The 18,559-nt window shown below is 52.0% G+C and overlaps 1 protein-coding gene across 1 annotated transcript; it reads right to left on the bottom strand.

The window, feature by feature from the left end:
• Window positions 1-565: 565 nt before the first annotated feature.
• LOC128058885 (uncharacterized) lies at window positions 566-18,271 on the bottom strand. Its single transcript, XM_052651371.1, has 15 exons — window positions 18,163-18,271; window positions 17,084-17,300; window positions 14,651-14,755; window positions 13,271-13,402; window positions 12,197-12,281; window positions 12,026-12,089; window positions 11,491-11,576; window positions 10,886-11,068; window positions 8,462-8,515; window positions 7,058-7,210; window positions 5,694-5,761; window positions 5,397-5,442; window positions 4,842-4,905; window positions 2,886-2,965; window positions 566-598 (listed from the first exon to the last, which is right to left on the bottom strand). Exons 1-15 carry the CDS (start codon window positions 18,269-18,271, stop codon window positions 566-568), a joined length of 1,479 nt encoding a protein of 492 aa, XP_052507331.1.
• Between the last annotated feature and the right edge of the window lie 288 nt (window positions 18,272-18,559).

Below are 18,559 nucleotides of genomic sequence, written 5' to 3'. Positions count from 1 at the left end.
TGCTCACCACGCCTTCGAGGCCAGGGGAGCTCTGAAGTGTGGCTGTCTCACAAGCACTCACCTGCGTGGGGGTCTGCCTGCTTCCCTCTCTGCTCAGGGCTTCCCAAACATCTGTCTCCTGTAGTCCCTCTCTTCTTAGGGACTCTCTTTCCTACTTCCTTTCCCTTCCTCCCTCTTGAGCAGGGGAGCTTTCCTGTGTGCGCATGTTCCTCCCATCCTTTCCACATCCCATCCTCTCAGGGGCTAGGCTTTCGGAGTTCAAGCCCCTTTTCCATTTTTTGAGGCACTTCTATTGTCTAAGACACTGAATACAGAATTCAGAATACCCCTCTGAGGGGCTAAAGGAAAACAAGAATGGCCAGGGAGACAATCCTTTCATTGAAACATTTCAGAACAGCCTGGCCACTTCCCAGAACCCCTTAACAAATTCAGAACTAGACTTCTCAAGCAAGAATCATCTTTACTGCAACTGTGATTTTCCACTGTGACTGTAGCCATTCTTGGCCTCTCAAGGGCCTGAAGCACTTGTGGCTGAGGGGAGGGACTGGCTCTCAGTAAGAACTGGTTATTCCTTCGGAACGGTCAGCAGCAGGTAGTCCTGTGGATAGAAGCAGGGAGATGCGTCCCTTCAGTCCACACCGCGCACAAAGCCAGCTCTCCCCGAGGCTGCTCCTGCCACGCCTGAGAGGGACTGTATGCCCTGAGGACATGCCTTCCCCTGGTGGCCAGAGGGCACAGTCAGGAACCGACTGGCCAGGGGGATAGAGTGGAGGGGGAGGAGGGTCTTGGGAATGTTTGTGAGTGAAGGGGCGGACCAGTCTTTGGGGCTTGTCCTTAAAGCCTGCGTATCAAGGTGACTCTCATATTTTTGCAGCATTGGGTTTGTCTTGCTTGGGTCACCCTGAGGTGGATTGGAGCCTTTCACTTGTTCCCACCCACAATGCTCAAACCTCTGCCAGACCTGACCATGTCGCTGGAATCCATCCATTCCTGCACCCTTTCCCCCCACAAGAATAGGAGCTCCTGGAAGGTTTAGGCCCTGGGTCTAACTCATCTGTATCTCAGCATCACTCAGCACAGGGCCAGGCACAGAGCAGCCAGTCACATTTATTGCCTGAATTAATGAGTGAGTGATGAGGGCAGCCATGGAAGGACGCACAGGTTGTGCACTGTCCAACTCTAGGTGGTGTCATTCGTGTACACTAGAGTATAGGTGCTAGAGCTGCACACGATGCCGTCAACTTGACAGTGTGGGAGAGGCTAGAAGTGAATTAATGAGTGAGCCACTGAGCCCACCCACAGGTTCTCCCCTTGCCTCTCGGTTGCTGTTATGGTTCTTTTGTTGCTAAGTATGTCCAGCTGTTTGCCACTCCATGGAATATAGCCCTGTCCATGGGATTTTCCAGGCAAAAATACTGGAATGGGCTGCTATTTCCTTCTCCAAGGGATCTTCCTCACCCAAGGATCAAACCCGCATCTCCTGCACTGGCAGGCAGATTCTTCACCACTAAGCCACTAGGAAGTCCCCCTGCCCCTATAGGTCTGGTTATGTGGTAGCTGCAGGGGCTATGCCCTGATTATTCTTCTGGGTTCTGGCCCCAACAGCCAGGATCTGTGGCATCATTTTTGAGCAGGTGGGCCCCGATGTTACCTCTAGTGGCCCTTCCAGCCCTGACCTGCTAGGGTCACCTGAAGCCGACCCTTCCCAACTAGGGCCACCCTGGGCTGAATCTAGGGCGGAGTCTGAGGCTGGGGGTGGGGAGCAGCGCAGGCGAGGAGCTGGGGTTTTGTGATAGGAACTGCTGCTGTCCCCTCCTGCCTCCTCCTGCTCAGTAACTTCTGGTCCTTGAAAGCAGATTCCTAGTGTTTCCTGAATGTCAGGACTGGGAACTGGGAGTGCTGGGTCCAGGACTGGGCATAACTGGTGGTCCTGAAGCTCGAACTGTATGCCTGGGGTGGTGGGTCACATTCTGTCAAATGTTGGCCTCAGTGGTTGCTCTTGTTTGTGAGGGGAGCCCTCACTTCTGGCCCAGGGGGAGAACTATGTTTCTCTCCATTACATACACAGAGACAACAGGCTGAGAGACTCTAGTGGCTTGCCTGAGGTTGTACAGCCAGGAGGTTCTGTGATTCTCTTTCTGCCTTGCACCCAACATCCCTTCCTGTGCTGCTGTTTAAGGCAGGAACAAAGAAATGAAGGGCCTCTCTAAGCTCTGTCCTTTCCTATCAGCCTCTTCTCAGGTTCACCCGCAGAGGGAAGGGCAGAAGGCCGAAGGGGTGAGGCGACTCTGGGGGCAGATTCAGAGCTGGCAAATGCTGATGGAACCACCTCCGTGGTTCCTCTGCTGGTTTCCCCTTTCCTCTGGTCTCTGGCAGCATCTCCCCTTCAGCAGGTGCAAGAGGCAGCAGCCCTGTTTTGGGGGTCAGGATACCCAATTCTAGCATGGTGGGTGGTCCAGGCTAAGGGTACAGGCTTTGAAGTCAGATGAACCCCAGTTGGAATCTTAGCTCTGCTGCCCCGGGCAAGTTTCTCTACCTTTCTTTTGTAAAATGGGAGAAGTAATAGCGTCAACTTGATGGAGCTAATTGTTCAGATCGCCTGTGTCAGGCCTAGAAGCTCTCGGAGAGCCAGGGGTGTGGCTCCTGGAGGGATTCATGGAGAATCCCGCTCCCAGAGCCTCAGCTTCCTCATCTGTAAATGGGGCAGCTCACCCAGTATGGCTGTGAACAGACAGTGAGATGAGGAAGGTCAAGGGAGCGCCACCTTTGCCGGAGCCTCGGTGTCCCCCTCCGCAGGATGGGGACAAGCACCTGTAGGACCCCATGGCTCCTGTAGCTCTGACCTCCCATGTGGGCCCCGGGAAGCTCCTTTTCCCATCATTTACCTTGGAGGGCTCCATTCGCGCCTGGTCAAAGGAGATGCCCTTGATGTTGGGCAGCAGGAGGCCTTGTTCTATGAGCAGGTCTGCAAGAGGGGAGGGCGGGGGAGCTCAATGTGCTGTGGGCAGGTGTCTGTGGGGCTGGGCGTGTCCTCCTTTCTGCTCTTCCAGAGAAAGTTGCATCCTTGACCACCTGGGGGCTTCCCTGGGGGCTCAGATGGTAAAGAAACTGCCTGCAATGCAGGAGACCTGGGTTCGATCCCTGGGTCAGGAAGACCCCCTGGAGAAGGGCATGGCACCCCACTCCAGTATTCTTGCCTGGAGAATTCCATGGACAGAGGAGTCTGGCAGGCTACAGTCCATGGGGTCGCAAAGAGTCGGACATGACTAACCCTTGCCCACCTGGCCTCTGGCTGCCTTGTTGGACTGTCTGTAACTACCATCCTCCACCTCCAGTTGGTTCCCCTTCTTGAAAATGAATTGGCTCACTTCATGCCCAGAACCTTCCCTGGCTACCATGGGCCACAGAACAGATGGTAAACCCTTCAGCCTGCTTGGCATTTGAGCCCCTCTCTGCTTCTCTGGCTTTACTCTGAAGTCCTAACTTGAGTCCTGGAGTTGGAGCACAGAGGAAAGCTCATGTCAGGGAAACAAGGAGCCAGGGTTCAGGGCTCAGATCTGCCAGAGCCTTGCAGAGTGCCCTTGGGTAATTCCACAGGGGACATCTCTGGGTCTCTCTGAAAGAGGAGGAGGCTGAGCCAGGTGATTTCTCAGAGGTGAGTGAGGTCTGAACTGTTTATCCTACATGTATTAATACTTTCTGAGGGTCTCCTCGGTGGGAGGCACTGGACAAGGTACAGGAACACAAAAAACAAAGACCAGGGATCCCTGCCCTCCGGCAGCTCACCCTCTGGCTGGGTCATAGGCAATGGCTAAATAATCACGTGGGTAGACAGGTGATGGGCAGCAGGTGTTGGGTAGACAGTGATGGGTAGACAGACCGCATCAGTGGAGGTGGAAGGAGAGGGCAGCTGTGAGTGCCACGGGGCAGAAGAGCCCGACTACGTGCTGCATGTCTGGAAGACTCACTTGCCACACCCCTCCATCTTCCTGGGACCACTTCCTGCTGCCTGCACTCTGTTGCCTCAGGGTCTGCTTCCCAGGAAACCCAAACTAAGACAAGGGTGTTTTGGGAAAGTTTGATTTTGTTGCTGTTATCTAAGATGGAGGCGATGTCTCAAAAAGTTCAGCTTTCTGGCGTCTCTCAAAGGTAAAGCATGTCTTCCCTGCTCTCATTTGAGCTGAGTGCTCGTGCGTGCTCAGTTGCTCAGTCGTGTCTGACTGAGCAACTCTGGGACCCCCTGGGCTGCAGCCCGCCAGGCTCCTCTGTCCGTGGAATTCTCCAGGCAGGAATATTGGAGTGGGTTACCATGTCCTCCTCCAGAAGATCTTCCTGACCCAGGGATCGAACCCGAGTCTCTTCTATCCCCTGCATTGGCAGGCGGGTTCTTTTACCACTGAGCCACCTGGGAAGCCCCAGCTGAGTGCTAGCTGCCCGCTAAAGGCGGGACGTGTTCTCCGTAGGCCCGATCTGGGCTGCTTCCTTTGGGTTACCTACCTGGCCCCTGCAGGTATAGGAATGCTGAGCTGTGGGCTCCACCACCTCTGAGGGCCTCTCCTTTTCTTGCTTTCCGTCATGTTACCCCCACCTCCCTATGAAGCCCTTCCTCGCCCCACTCTGAGCTCTTGTTACCACTAGCAGCCTGAGCAAAGAAAAGGAGGGCACAGGTAGCCCCTCTCCCACCCCCCATCTGCCACCCCCCCCACCCCACCCCCTAGACTTCAGGGTCTCTGCAATTCTCAAGCGTGGAAGCCAGCTGTCTGCGTGGGGCTGCAGGCATGGCTGATGCGGCTCCCAGCCGCGTGGAATGCTGGCCTGAGTAGGAACACAGTGGCGCTCACTGTTGTGACGGGGCAGGACCCTCCAGTTCAGAAGCTCGAAGAGAAAGGCCTCTAGACGTTCTTTCTGCAAGGAATGAAAGAGGAACAGGAAGGTCACTTCTGCTGGCTTGGCAGATTCCGACCATGGGAATTGGGGGACGCCAGTGTCCAGGTGCCCACAGGAGACCAGGAGGAGTTCTGGGAACTCCACTATTAAAGGGCATTGGAGCCAGATGACCAGACTCGTGAAGGGACTGGGGAACACTGGGGGCCCTGAAAAAGGGTCGCCTCACTCCAGGTCACAGTAAGATTGTTTCTCTGCAGGGCAGTGCAGGAAACTGGTTGGGCGAGAGAAAACCCCAGGGTCAGATCTGCAAGGGGACCAACTTGTTAAATGGATGAAAGAATGAAATGGACAAGTTGACATTCTGAGGATTCTCCCCACCCTCGTGGGCAGGATGAGATCACCCAGAAAGCGAGTGAGGCTTCCCACCCCCACGACTCAGGGCCTTCTTTCAGGCCTGCGGGTGGGTGCTTCAGAACCATGAGAGGCCAAGGGTAAGGAAAGAGACTCACCTGCGTTTCAAGGCCAGCGGGGTAAGGGCCCAGGATGACTGTAATGCTGCCAGAGAAAAGAGATCACCCTTTTAGGTCATGGCAGTTGCTTGGGGTGGGAGAAGGGTGCACTGTTCAATGACGTCACATCACAACACCCCTCCCCCCGCCTGCCACTTTCCTTCCCACCTCCTCTCAACGGCTCCATTCAACTGACAGTGAGCTGGGAGCCTTGCACCCCGAAACCACACTCTCTCCTTCCACACTCCCTGTCAACCCCCTCATTTTTTCCTGAACATCCCACACAAAAATGTTTACCTGTTTGGAGTGAATTGGAGTTTTAATTCCTGATTTTTCGAGGAAAACACAGCATTTGAAACGAGTTTCTATGAGGAGTGGAGATTATTAGGTCAGAACAGGAGAGGAATTCATATTCCAGATGGAAGGATTTCCTGCACCCCCACCCTACATTTGAAAAGACCCTGATGCTGGGAAAGATTGAAGGTGGATGGAAAAGGGGACGACAGAGGATGAGATGGTTGGATGGCATCACCGACTCAATGGATATGAGTTTGAGTAAACTCTGGGAGTTGGTGATGGACAGGGAGGCCTGGTATGCTGCAGTCCATGGGGTCACCAAGAGTCGGACACGACTGAGTGGCTGAACTGAGCTGAACACCTTACATTATCCAGGGCTAGCCCCCCTCACCCCATCCTCTCCCCAGCCCCAGCTGTTGGCTCCTGTGAGTTCAGACCAGGAATGTATGGGTGTTGCCATGGGAGAGAGCACAGTTTGGGGGGGTAGGGGGGTTGGGTGGGTGGTGCTGGGTGCTCCTGGAGGCCAGGGCTGGATATGAGGGGAGGGGGAAGCTCAGCTCAGTGGAGGGAACCCTTTTGCAATGAGTCATTTTGTGGTGGAATCACTAGTTGGAAGCCAGAGGACCTCTTGGTTTTGAGGGGGTTGTCCCTGGGCCTCCATAATTCACACGGTTACCTCCTAAACCAGAAACCAGAATTTTCACTGCCAGCCAGAGATGACTGATATCTGGTCCAGGGAATCATGCCAGCTAAGTTCCCAGGATCCAGCTGCACACACCAGATGGTCCTAAGCTCACCTATAGTGGAGAGACCTTTCTGCCCTGCAGTTGTTTAGTTGCTAAGTTGTGTCCCACAGCACCTTCCCAATTTCAAGGTCTGTGGAGTGGGAAGCAGGAACCCCAGTGGGGCTCAGGATAGAGGGGCTGAAACTTCGATGGAGCTGTCTTCCCCAGAATTCCTCCCAGGATCCAGCCCTCTCTAGCTTGGGTCACCTCTCTCTTGGGGAGCAGTGAATACAATCACATTTAGCCCTCCATGAACTCTGTTTCTCTGCGTTTTCTCCTGGTTTTGTGGACAAGGGTTTCAATGCAGCCATGTCCAGAAGAGAGTCAAGAGGGTGTCAGAGGCAAAACTCTGTAGTTGCTGAAGAGATCTCTGGGGAGCACGGGGGCTGGACTTAGGGGAGCAGGTGTGAAAGTATTTTAATTTTCTCGAGGCAGGCACAGCTATGGAATGTTAGCAGATGTCATGGCGGCGAGGTTTGCCACTGCCCTCTGTCACACTGCCTCAGTCAGCTGGCCCTAGAGGGGCCCTCAAGTCACCCCCAGCTCCTTAGGGAATGAAGAACTTTGAGGCTTACTCACCCAGGAAACTGAGACGGGGGAGGTGTTGCTGGACCCCACCAGCACCAGGGAGCCCGGCTGGATGACGGAGGCTGTGTGGCCGTCAAGGTGGACGATGGGAGGGTCGGGGATGCTGATGGTCACTCCCACGTTCCCTCTGGATTGATCAGAAGTCTAAATAAGGTGAAAGGAGAGAAGGTGCCGGCTGGGACAGAAGACCATATTCCTTAGCCCCTAGCTGGGAAGGATGGGAACAAGGCCATCTTAGGAGTCAGGGTCTAGTTCTGTAGCAACATGCTGTGTGACCTTGGGAAGGCCACTTACCCTCCCTGAGCTCCTCTGATGTGAAATGTCGTCCCCTTTTCCTGGGCATGCAAAGCAGATAAGAGTATAGATTTTGGAGCCAGAGTCTAGTTCTGCTACTTCTAAACTGTGTGGTCTGAGGCAACTTTCTTAATTTCTCTGTGCCTCAACTTTCATGCTTGCATTGGGTTGGCCAAAAAGTTCATTTGGGTTTTTCCATAACAGCTTTTGGAACGAACGAACTTTTTGGCCAACCCAATAAAATGGGGATAATAATCATACCTACCTCATCAGGTTGTTGTGGTGATTAAGTGAGTCAATTAATGTAAAGTGCTTAGAAAGGAACTTTGCGTCGAGTAGCGCTATTGTTATCTATTGTGTGTGTGTGTGTGTTAGTCGCTCAGTCGTGTCCGACTGTTTGTGATCCCATGAACTCCTCTGTCCATGGGATTCTCCAGGCAAGGAAACTGAAGTGGGTTGCCATTCACTTCTGCAGGGTATCTTCCTGACCCAGGGATCGAACCCAGGTCTCCTGCATGGCAGGAAGATGCTTGACCATCTGAGCCACCAAGGAAGCCCTGTCTGCTTATTGGTTATTAATGGTTATTGTCATTATTCTGTGTTCTCAGAGCCTTTGGAGAAAGGATGCTGAGCATGGATCTTGGAGTCTGGGACCAGAACAAATCCTGGTTCTTCCTCTTATTGAGCAATGTGAGTGTGGGCAAGTGAAGTCACTCTGCTCAGCCTCAGTTTGCACAAGTGTCAAAAGCGGGTGAGAGGGCAGGCTTTTCGAGGATTGTGTTGAAGTAGGTGGAGCGGTCTGGCGCACTGTCTGCTCACTGCTATCTGCCATGTGCTTGGGTATGCCTTAGCAGGGTTGGGGTTTTTTATTCAGTAGTGAATCATGACAGCCACAGGGCCATGTCACCTGGGTGGGACAATGAGCTAAGTGAACTGTCCCTTTTAATCACTTGTGAAGAAGGTACAGTGATTTCCAGAGTCCACAGTAGGAACATCTGGCCAAATGCAACGTGTCTGTGTGGCCCAATCCTGTACTCTGTTCTAGAATCTTTCCTGAGATCCTGCCCGAGGTGCTGGGGGAGAAGCAGGCAACACACCCACCTTGGGCTCAGGCTCCAGTGTGCTCAATGACAATAGCTGGATGAGGTTGGCAGCCTGGAAAACGGGCAAGATATGCGTTGGCCTTTAGAATCCTGCAGATCCTTTCTGAGCAGATTCATGGGTTGGGAGGGGTGTCAGTGGGGTTCAGTGAGTTGTAATTGTCCCAGCTGAAGGTACCACTGACGCACCACAGTCTCAGCACAGGAGGAGCCATTCATTTGGCTTCTCACCATGATTTACATGGAAAGGCTGACATTACTGTTTCAATGATTCCCCCACCCCCAACCCCCACCCCCGGCCAATGTTTTATTGTGAAAATTTTCTTTCTTTTAAAAAATAATAGTTATTACTTATTTGGCTATACCAGGTTTTAGTTGTGGCACACAGGATTTTTAGTTACTGTATGCAAACTCTTAGTTGTGGCACAAAGGATCTGGTTCCCTCACCAGGTATCCAACCTGGGCCCCCTGCATTGGGAGCGTGGACTCCCAGCTGCTGGACCCCCAGGCAAGTACCATGTGAAAATTTTCACACATGCAGCAAAGTTGAGAGAATTGTATAGAGAACATTTGGATACTTATTACCTAGATTCTTCTATTAACATTTTCCTGCACTTGCTTTATCATGTATTTATCTGTACTCTGTTGATTTTCGAAAATCATAAATCACCAGAGCAAACGCTGTAACATGTGTACAGTAAAAATTAAAAGTCCATCCGAACACTTTTTCCCCTTTCCCCCTAAATCCTATTCTCAAGGGTAACTGCTATTGATATTTTGGAGTATATCCTGACAGACTGTTTTCTACACACACAGAGGAATGAATAGATGTGAACATTCTAACCACATGGTCCTGCACGTTGTTTATTCCTCTCAACATCAGTACCTGTAGAGCAACCCCATTCTTTTAAACAGCTGCCTGGTATTCCACCATATACCACCATAACATGACTTATTTTTTTTTTTTAATCAGTTCCTTATTGATGGGCTCCTAGTTTAACTTTATTTTTCACCCTGTAACAAGTGAAGCTGCAAAGATCACCCTTGCATATGTACCCACTGGTGTACGAATTTCTGTGGACATGGAATCACAGGGTTCATATCTAGACTTAGAGCTGCCACCTGTGTGGAAAGGAGGGAGCAGCGTGGGGAGGCAGGAGTCTTGGCTCTAGCCCCGATCCTACCTGCTGGGTGACTTAGGAGGTCACGTGCCCTGTCTGGTCCTTGGTTTCCTCATGTAAAAAATGCAGCAGTAACACTAGGTCTCGTTCAGATACGGACCTTAGGATTCTGTATTTCAGTATTCACTGAGCACTCACGGTATATAGAGTATACAGAGTTTTCACAGAGTATGCTGTTCACGGCCCCCATCCTCAAAATGAGGGGGACAGTGAGCACGCGATGCTAAGGGAACGAGCACACAAATGGACGTATGTGTGCTTATGTGTATATATTACTTATGTGCATATATATATGTGACTTTGCACATATAACTTTACTCATACACATATACACAGCTTGATCTATATTTTGAAGAGAAAAAAATAGAGAGACAGGGTAGAGAGAGAAAAAGCTTACTTTAGATGTTTGGATGCGGTGGCCAGAGAGTGGCTCTCTCAGGTGATGATATTTTGCACTAAGAACAACGGTGGAGGGAAGATTGTTCCAGGTAGGGACAGAGTGTGTGCAAAGGCCCTGAGGTGAGCGCCAGTCCAGCCTGCGTGACTGGAGTCTAGTGGGTGGGCGGGGCTAGAGAGGTGGGCGGGGCCAGACCGCACAAGGCTCCAGGGCTGCGGGGAGGAGACTGGATTTTATTCAGAGTGTGATGAGGAGACGCCGGGGGCTGCTGAGCAGTGAGCGATCTGGATTTCTCCCTCCTTTGACCCCCTTGTTGACCCTGGGAACTTGCTCTGCCTGTAGACTTGTGTGTGTGTGTGCCTCTTTGCTACCATTCAGGCCACTTCCTCAGAGATGTCTTTACTGACCTCAGTGTCCAGGGCAGTCCTCTCATCTCCACCAGTCACTTGCTTATCCACTGCTCTGCTCATTATAAATAGATACGTTATTTTATTTATCTGACTGTTTTCTTGTTTAGTTTCTATTCCCCCAATAGACTTTGACCTCTTCAAGGACAGAGACCCTGTGTGTACAGGGCATGGCACACAGTAGGACTACAATACATATTTGCAGAATAAATGTTATGAAGAGAGGAAAACCAAAGGGGCCTGGGTGTTCAAGGAAGTCTTACTAGAGGAGGCAATTTCTATGCTGTGTTCTGAAGGATGAATAGGAGTTCTCCAGGTGAGGTCCAGAGAGAGGAAGTGACTCATCTGGACCCACCAGAAAGGTACTTCTGCCAGCTGGGCGTCAGTTTCTTCATGTGAAAAATAGAACAATAATGTACTCCTCTTCTTTAAGCACTCACCATGGGGTCCTGGGGGCTCACATGGATCTCCTTGCTGGTGTACAGGCAGGACAGGATGTCATTGTAGGTTTCCAGTGAAAAGACCAGGTCTGCCAGGCTGCCCTGGGCTAATTTTGGGAGGGGCTTGGGGGCCAGGTGGTCAGGCCTTGGGACTCTCTGGCCTGGACCGCAGGGGGTCACAAGCTTCAGAAAAATGAAGAAGGAAGGAGAATTCAGTGAGTACAACTTCCCCGGCCAAAAACTGGCTACAATTAATATGTGGAGGATTCACTATGTGCCAGACACAGTGCTGAACACTTACAGGCACATTTCAAGCTCACAATAGCACCAGGAGGTGGAAACCATTTGATAGATAAGGAAACGAGGCCCAGAGGGCTGAAGTGACTTTCTTAAGCTGGGTTTTGAACCCATGAGCTTTGCTTCCTTGCTTATCGCTCAAGTAACTCCAACCCTTTCTCTGTGACTTTGTTAACAGCGCCTCCTTTCTAGTCACTCAAATTTTCCTGTCCTGCTGACCCACCTGCTCCTCATTCTCCTCCGTGCCCATCCTCCCCCAGACCCATGGATGTCCCCAGAGGGTCTGCCCTGCCCAGGGGCTGACTCACTTGGACTTTCATCAGGATGGCCTCTTCTGTGAATTCTGTGGTGGTGACATAGTACTGGAAGTCTTCTGGGCCCGAGCTGGCTGGGGCTGCAACAAGGAAATGGAGGCTGGGCCCCAGCCTCCCAGGGGGATGAATGGAAGGGTGTGGGGAGGCTGCGAAGCAGTAGAAATTCCTTTTCCTTCTCTGCTTAGCTTTATGTTTATTGTGGGATGGCCTGAGCATCTTGTAACAATGAACATTTAATGAGCCATAGCTCTGTGCCAGATTATATGTATTATCACAATGGTCCATTCTGTGAGGTTGTGGTTAATCCCATTTTACAGATTGGGAAACTGAGGCTCCGAGTGGGAAATGAGTTATCAAAGTGATAAGACATAATAATGCCCCTTCCCTCTATCCACAGGAAGTAAGCTCCCCATGTGAAAGCTTTGTCTGTTTTATTTCCCATCATATTCCCAGAGCCTAGATGAGTTCCTGGCATGCAGTTGAGGGACAGCAGATAAGCCCCTCTTCCCCTTGGCGAGGAGCTACGAACGCAGAGTGATGTGTAACAGGTCTTCCAGCAGCGAGTTGAGCAGGGTTGTGGCAGTGGGGCACACCTGGAGCAAAGGCATGAGGGGGTCATCATTGAGGTTGGGGTGAGGTCAAGGGGCCGACCTAGGAGTCATACCCCTCTTTCAGGGGGCAGGGACAACGAGCAACTTACTATCTTCTGCAGGAGGAAGGGCAATGCCTCGTCCAGGACACCTGTCACCAACTGCAGAGCTTCGTTCACCAGGAGGGAGTTCATCCTAGGGGTGTGGAGAGCAGATGGGGTCTCAGACACATGGAAGGGGAAACTGAGGCCAGAGGGGGTAGTCCAGACAGGGCGGAGGAGGCCCCAGCGGGTTTGTGTAACAAGGAGGCTCAGGATGGCTGCTTCCTTCCCAGCCTGGGGTCCCTCTTCTCACCTCTCCCCTCTTTCTTCACTTTCCTGTTCTGTTTTCTCCCCTTCTTGCCTTTTGCTTTCTCTCTCCCAGACTTTGTCCTCCTCAACTTTATTTCCTCGTGAGTCTCCCTCTGCCTCTGTCACTTTATTTCTCTCTCTGATAAAGTTCTCTGGGATTTTCAAAGAGGGAGAGATCACAGCTGGCAGTGGAGGTCAATGGAAGGCTTCCTGGAGGAGGTGGCTTTTGTGTTAGGTATACTAAGAGTCATAGGTAGGGGACTTCCTTGGTGGCCCAGTGGTTGAGAGTCCACTTTCCAAGCAGGGGACCTGGGTTTGATTCCTGATTAGGGAACTAGGATCCCACATGCCACTGGGCAACTAAGCCCATGCTCTCTAGAGCCTGCATACTGCAACTAAGACTCGACACAGCCAAAAATACACACATACATACATACATAGTTTTTAAAAAAGAGTCACAGGCAGTGGCCACTTTATGTGGCATGTTCTGTGCTCAGCAGCTCACATAAGTTAGCTCATCTCTCCCTGACAACCACCCTGGGCGGCCAGGGTTCTCTGAGTGATACTATTTATTGGCGAGAAAATAGGCTCCTGGAAGTCAAATAGCTTGGCCAGGGCTCCCAGTGTTAGGAAGCAGCTGAGCCAAGATTTGACCTGCATGGATGCACACTTTGACCATAACACTCAACATGGGGGCAGGAGATGCTAATGGACGGTGTGTACAGCTGGTGGCCTTGGAGCTGACCCTGTCCCTGACAACCTGGGCTGGGCTGAGGCAGCCCCAGCCTGGAGTCTCACTGGAGGGCTGAGCACAGGAAGGGGGTAGGTACTCACTGCTCCAGAACCTCGATGCTCAGGTACCCTGGTGGGGTGTGGCACTCCTCAAAGGCCACGTGGGTCTTGTTCCCCGTCTGCTCCAGCCGAGCCCCGATGAGGATGTTCTTGATGACTCTGAGCCGCAGGATCCTGTAGGCACAGTGTGTCCAGGCAGGCTCCAAGTCGCAGCCCAAGACAGAGTCCAGAACTCACCGGCAGGTGGGGCCCTGCCGTTGTCTGGAGGGCTCAAGTGAAAAGCTAGGAGATGGCATTAAAAACACGGAATTCCAACTATGGAAAAGTCTAAAAGATCTGGCAGCTCTGGGCCAGCGTCCTCACAGGGTGGCTGATGTGAGCTGGATGTGGGCCACGTGCGCTTCAGTTTACTACATTTTTATTGTGCATCATTATAAGGGCGATGATATTTTTCTCATATAACAAAGATCTGTTTCTCTGTGGCCGCATCTCTATGAAAGAAATATTTCTTGTCACTCACATTTCAATTAGAGAGGGAATCTAAATGAAAAAATGCCATATTTTACAAAAATAATTTTGTTTATTGGTGAGATTGGATGTTCCTAAGGGCAATGCAAGGAGATTTCCTGTTTCATGTGCCAAGGCTGCCCGTATCGCTCCCTCTGTTGTCTGCGGTGTTTACAACCCCAGGATGGCATATCCTCTACCGCTTAGTGGGTGGTCTGAGCTCTCAGACTGGCAGTGAACTCACAACAGGCAAGGGCAGCAGAGGACTTGGTCATAACTCTCTTTGGATGAGCCAAGAGGACGGATGGCCTTGCTCAAGCCGAGTTCCAGTGTGCTGGGCCTCAGGGTGAGCTTGAACCAGACCCTCCTTGGATCATCCCATGAGAGCATCCGCCTCTTACTCCAGATGACACGTGTCCCTTGACTTGGAAGTCAGAGGGTTTATCGCAGCCTCTGCTGCAGATTCACTGTGTGGGTCACTGTGTAGGCGGGTCCCTCTCCTACAGTTTTTCCATCAGAAAAAAATGACTTTGGGCAATTCCCTGGTGGTCCAGTGGTTAAGAATCTGCCTTTCAATGCAGGGCACGTGGGTTCAATCCCTGGTGAGCGACCTCAGATCCCACATGCCACGGGGCAACTAAGACTGCATGCTGCAACTACTGAGCCCTTGAGCTACAACTAGAGAAGCCTGGGCACCGCAATGAAGATCCCACGTGCAGGAACTAAGACCTGATGCAGCCAAATAAATAAATATTTAGAAAAAAAGGAAAAATGACTTTGAAACATGCCCAAGTTTCAAGGGTTACTGTGACCCTTACAGTGACACAGGCAGCAGGCTTTTGCTAGTCTTGCACGGATGCCTGGAACCGAGAGAGGTGGGGAGAAAGCACACGCCCACCCAGCGCACACACCCACCTCTGGAGTGAGAGGTACAGTTTGCTTCTCAATGTGACTTGCAGCAGGCTGTCACTCAGGACTTGCAAGGTGACCTCGGGTCCTTCGGAATCTTCTATGACCAACCTGTGAGCAGTGTGCGTGGGGATGTTTTTGTCTTGACTGGTAAGCCCCCTGTGACTCTGTGGAGTGTGTGTTTCTGTATTGGCTAGAGTAGGGGCAGACACCGGGAGAGGGGGGGCAGCTTTGGGACAACCCCTTCCATGACCCTCAGGGCTTCCTTGGTGGCTCAGACAGTAAAGAATCGCCTGAAATGCAGGAGACCCGGATTCCATCCCCGGGTCAAGAAGATCCTCTGGAAAAGGGAATGGCAATCCACCCCAGTATTCTTGCCTGGAGAATCCCATGGCCAGAGGAGCCTGGTGGGCTATAGTCTATGGGGTTGCAAGGAGTTGGACATGACTGAGCAACTAATACTTTCACTTTTCACTACCTTGACCTCCGGCCCGGCTACAGAACAGTGGGCTCTCGTTGCAGCCTCTCAGCCTTGAAGACGTGGGCAAGTCCCTTCCTTTCTCTGGGTGTCAGTGCCCCCGTGCACAAAGTGAGAATACAGAAGAGGAGCTATCTGTGCCCATCTGACAGGTCTGAATTCAGATAAAAGCATTCTGCAAAAACAGACGAGAGCAAGCAGGAGTCAGGGAAAGCAAGATGGCTGGTGATCCCACTGCCTTCTGCCCAGGGACCACCTGCCCAGCTGAGCATCTAGGAGGAGGACATGAGCCTTCTGCTCCCTGTGGTGGCCTCAGGTCCCTGCATCTCTCTGAGCTCGGAGGAACTCAGAATTCTTTTTAAATATTAGATATAAGCTGGTGACTCATCTGATGCTGACTGGAGGAGCAGCAACAAGTTCCAGTGCTGGAGGAAGACCTGGGTGGGTCAGACTCCCCAAGGGCTATATGCCTGCCTCCAGCGTGGAAACTTTCAAAGAGCTTTGAAGTATGACTTGGACCTTGTGCGTTTTTTTCTATGGCCTTTCCAAGCCTGTGTTAAGCTGGGTGGGCAGAGGTGGTGCCAATGCATGGGCAGGGGTGAGTGATGGCCAGACCTACCACTCACTGGGGCAAGTATGGGCCCAGCACCCCCTCCAGGCCTCTCTGGGAAGCACCCCCACCCTCCCTAGTGCTCTTACTTTTCATGCCATTACACCCCCATGAGAAGACTTCTGGACTCTCATTGCAGGGCCTCTCTGGCTCTCCCCGCTCACACTGAGAGGTGGATTTGGAGGCATACCTGTGACTACTGAGGTTGACCTTGGAGGAACCCATGCCCCAACCTACATAAGCAGCATTCATTTATGCTGGTAGTTATTTTACGAGAAGTTGTGACTAGGGACTGACTTAGGAACTAAGGACCCCACATCCATGACTGTCATGGGGGGAGATCAGGCCAGGTGGGCCAGATCTTGGTTATGGAGAGAATTTCTATTATGGGTTGAACTGTGTCTGTTTCCCCCCAGTTCATATATTATTGAGTTCCTAACGCCCAATACCTTATAATGTGAACTGATTTAGAAATAGGGTTGTTGCAGATAGAGTTAAGATGAGGTCATACTGGAGTAGGGTGGGGCTCTTGTCTAATGTGACTGGGGTCCTTGTCAAAAGGGAGAATTTGGACACAGACATAGACACACACCCAGGGAGATTGCCGAGTGAAGATGAAGGCAGAGATCAGGTGATGATTCTACAAGCCAAGGGAAACGAAAGATTGCCAGCAAGTCTCCAGAAGCTAGGGGAGAGATATGGAAGATGCCTGATTTCAGACTTCCAGTCTCCCGAATTTCTGTTGTTTAAGTGACTCAGTTTGTTGGACTTTGTCACAGAAGTCCCAGCAAACCAATACAATCAGAAAACCTGGGCTTTTATTAAAACCCTCCAGATTTATAAAAAAATACAAAAACAAAAACACTATGGCAGTTTGCAATACCCAGGGGTAGGCTAAATGTGGAGGGTTGGAGGGCTGCCCGGCTAAGATCCTTGGTTGTGATTCTACCTTGTTCCCTGGAGGATTTCAAGTGGCTTTGGGAGGTGTGCTTAGTTGCTCAGTCATGTCTGACTCTTTGTGACCCTCTAGACTGTAGCCCACTAGGCTCCTCTGTCCATGGGGATTCTCCAGGCAAGAATATGAGAGTGGGTTGCCAAAACCTTCTCCAGGGAATCTTCCCAACCCAGCGATTGAACCCAGGTCTCCTGCATTGCAGGTGGATTCTTTACCATCTGAGCCTCCAGGGAAGCTTCCTTTTGAGAGGTTTAGGGACAACAAAAATGCACTTGCTGAGGGCTTTCCAGATGGAGAAAAGCTCCAAAGACACTGGGGCTCCCACTGCCTACCCAGTGTTCCACTTGACAGAGGAGAACTGAGTCTGAACAGGGAGAAAAGCCAGAAGGAACTCACCCCCCCAGCTGGAGCAGCTCCCTCAGCGGTGAGTGGCCCTGTCCCGAGAGCAGACCCCTGACCAGTGGCAGGTCAATCCCATTGCTCTTCTTGGAGAGGCTTTTTCTTACGAAGGGCATGTGATCCAAGATGGCAATGCCTTCACCTGCGGCCCCCCTCACAGGGATCCTGGTCACACGGTCCAGGACGCGGTGTTTAAAGAACAGGTCTGAAATGTCTGAGGACAAGATGCTCCTCAGGGCGGGGCTCACCCTTCATTCAGTCATTCAACAGCTGCCCACCAGCACCTGCCCCGGGCCAGCGATTTAGGCATTTAGCAGCAAGTACTTATGAAGCGCTTACTATCTTCTGGGCTCAGGGACCAGGAGCCCCGTGGCTTGTGCCCCTATGGTGGTTACACTGTAGGGGTGGGGGCAGTGACAGGCAACAGCTGAGCCCTTAGATAAGCAAGCAAAGCAATTTTTGGAAAATAAAACGGAGTTGAGTTGGGGCATGATGGGGGGAAGTTAGTTTTAGATACGATGGTCTGGGAGAGCCTGTTTGAGGGGATCACAGCAGACTTAGGGAGACCGACAGACAGGATCACAAGTATAATATGCTTGGATAAGGCCATAGACAAGGCTTCATCAAAGGGCTATGGGAACCCAATGGAAGAAACCTGCTTCTTGGGACAGACACTGGGACTGTTAGGCCTTGGCCTTAAGGTACGAATCAGAATCCATCGTGTTGGGGGATTGAGAACGGGTAAAGAACAGCGCAAGCAGAGGAAGGAGCCTGGGAAGTCTCCAAGGCCAGTCAGGGCAAGTGGTGGAAGAGGCTGGAGAGGCAGGGCCTTGGAAACCAGGATGAGGAGCGTGGAGGATCTCCTGAAGGCTGTGACTGGGGAGCCACAGCAAGTGTTAGAGCAGGGGATGCTGGAGTCAGCTGTGGGCGAAGGAAGGCAAATTCTGCTGCTGCTTGGTGGGGAGGCCAGAGGAGAAAAAGCCCTGAGCAGGGAGGTGGTGCCACTCCCCCCCGCCCGCCCACCCGCCACTCTTCCCGGAACTCCTGCCTCCCACCACCCACCCCTTAAAATTTACCTGTCTCCAGCTGATCCTTGCTTATGCGCATGAAGACGAAGTGCTGGGCTTCGCCTTGGACCTGGGGCAGCAGCCCCCAGCAGAGCAGTGGCCCCCAGAACCGCAGCATCCTCGTGCCCAGGACCTGGGGACACAGGGCTGGGAATCCCGCTGGCCACCTCCATGGCCTCAGTGGGGACCCACTGCCAGCTTCTCCCAGCTCTGCCTCTTCTAGAGCCATCTCTCCAGCTTTCCTTCCTCACTTCTCCCCCTTGCTCTAGAGCTACCAGTCCTTGAACACGACCTGTGCCTCCCACCATCTCACGTCAGTGCTTTCCATTCCTTCTGCCTGAAATGTCCTTTTCCCTCAAATGGGCTGGCTTCCAACCTGGACTTTGCCACTTCCTGACTGTGTGAC

This window comes from Budorcas taxicolor, chromosome 13, assembly GCF_023091745.1.
Source record: "Budorcas taxicolor isolate Tak-1 chromosome 13, Takin1.1, whole genome shotgun sequence".
NCBI classification, from domain to species: domain Eukaryota; kingdom Metazoa; phylum Chordata; class Mammalia; order Artiodactyla; family Bovidae; genus Budorcas; species Budorcas taxicolor.
Note: the sequence above shows the minus strand (reverse complement) of the source record. Positions and strands in the feature narration are given on the sequence as shown.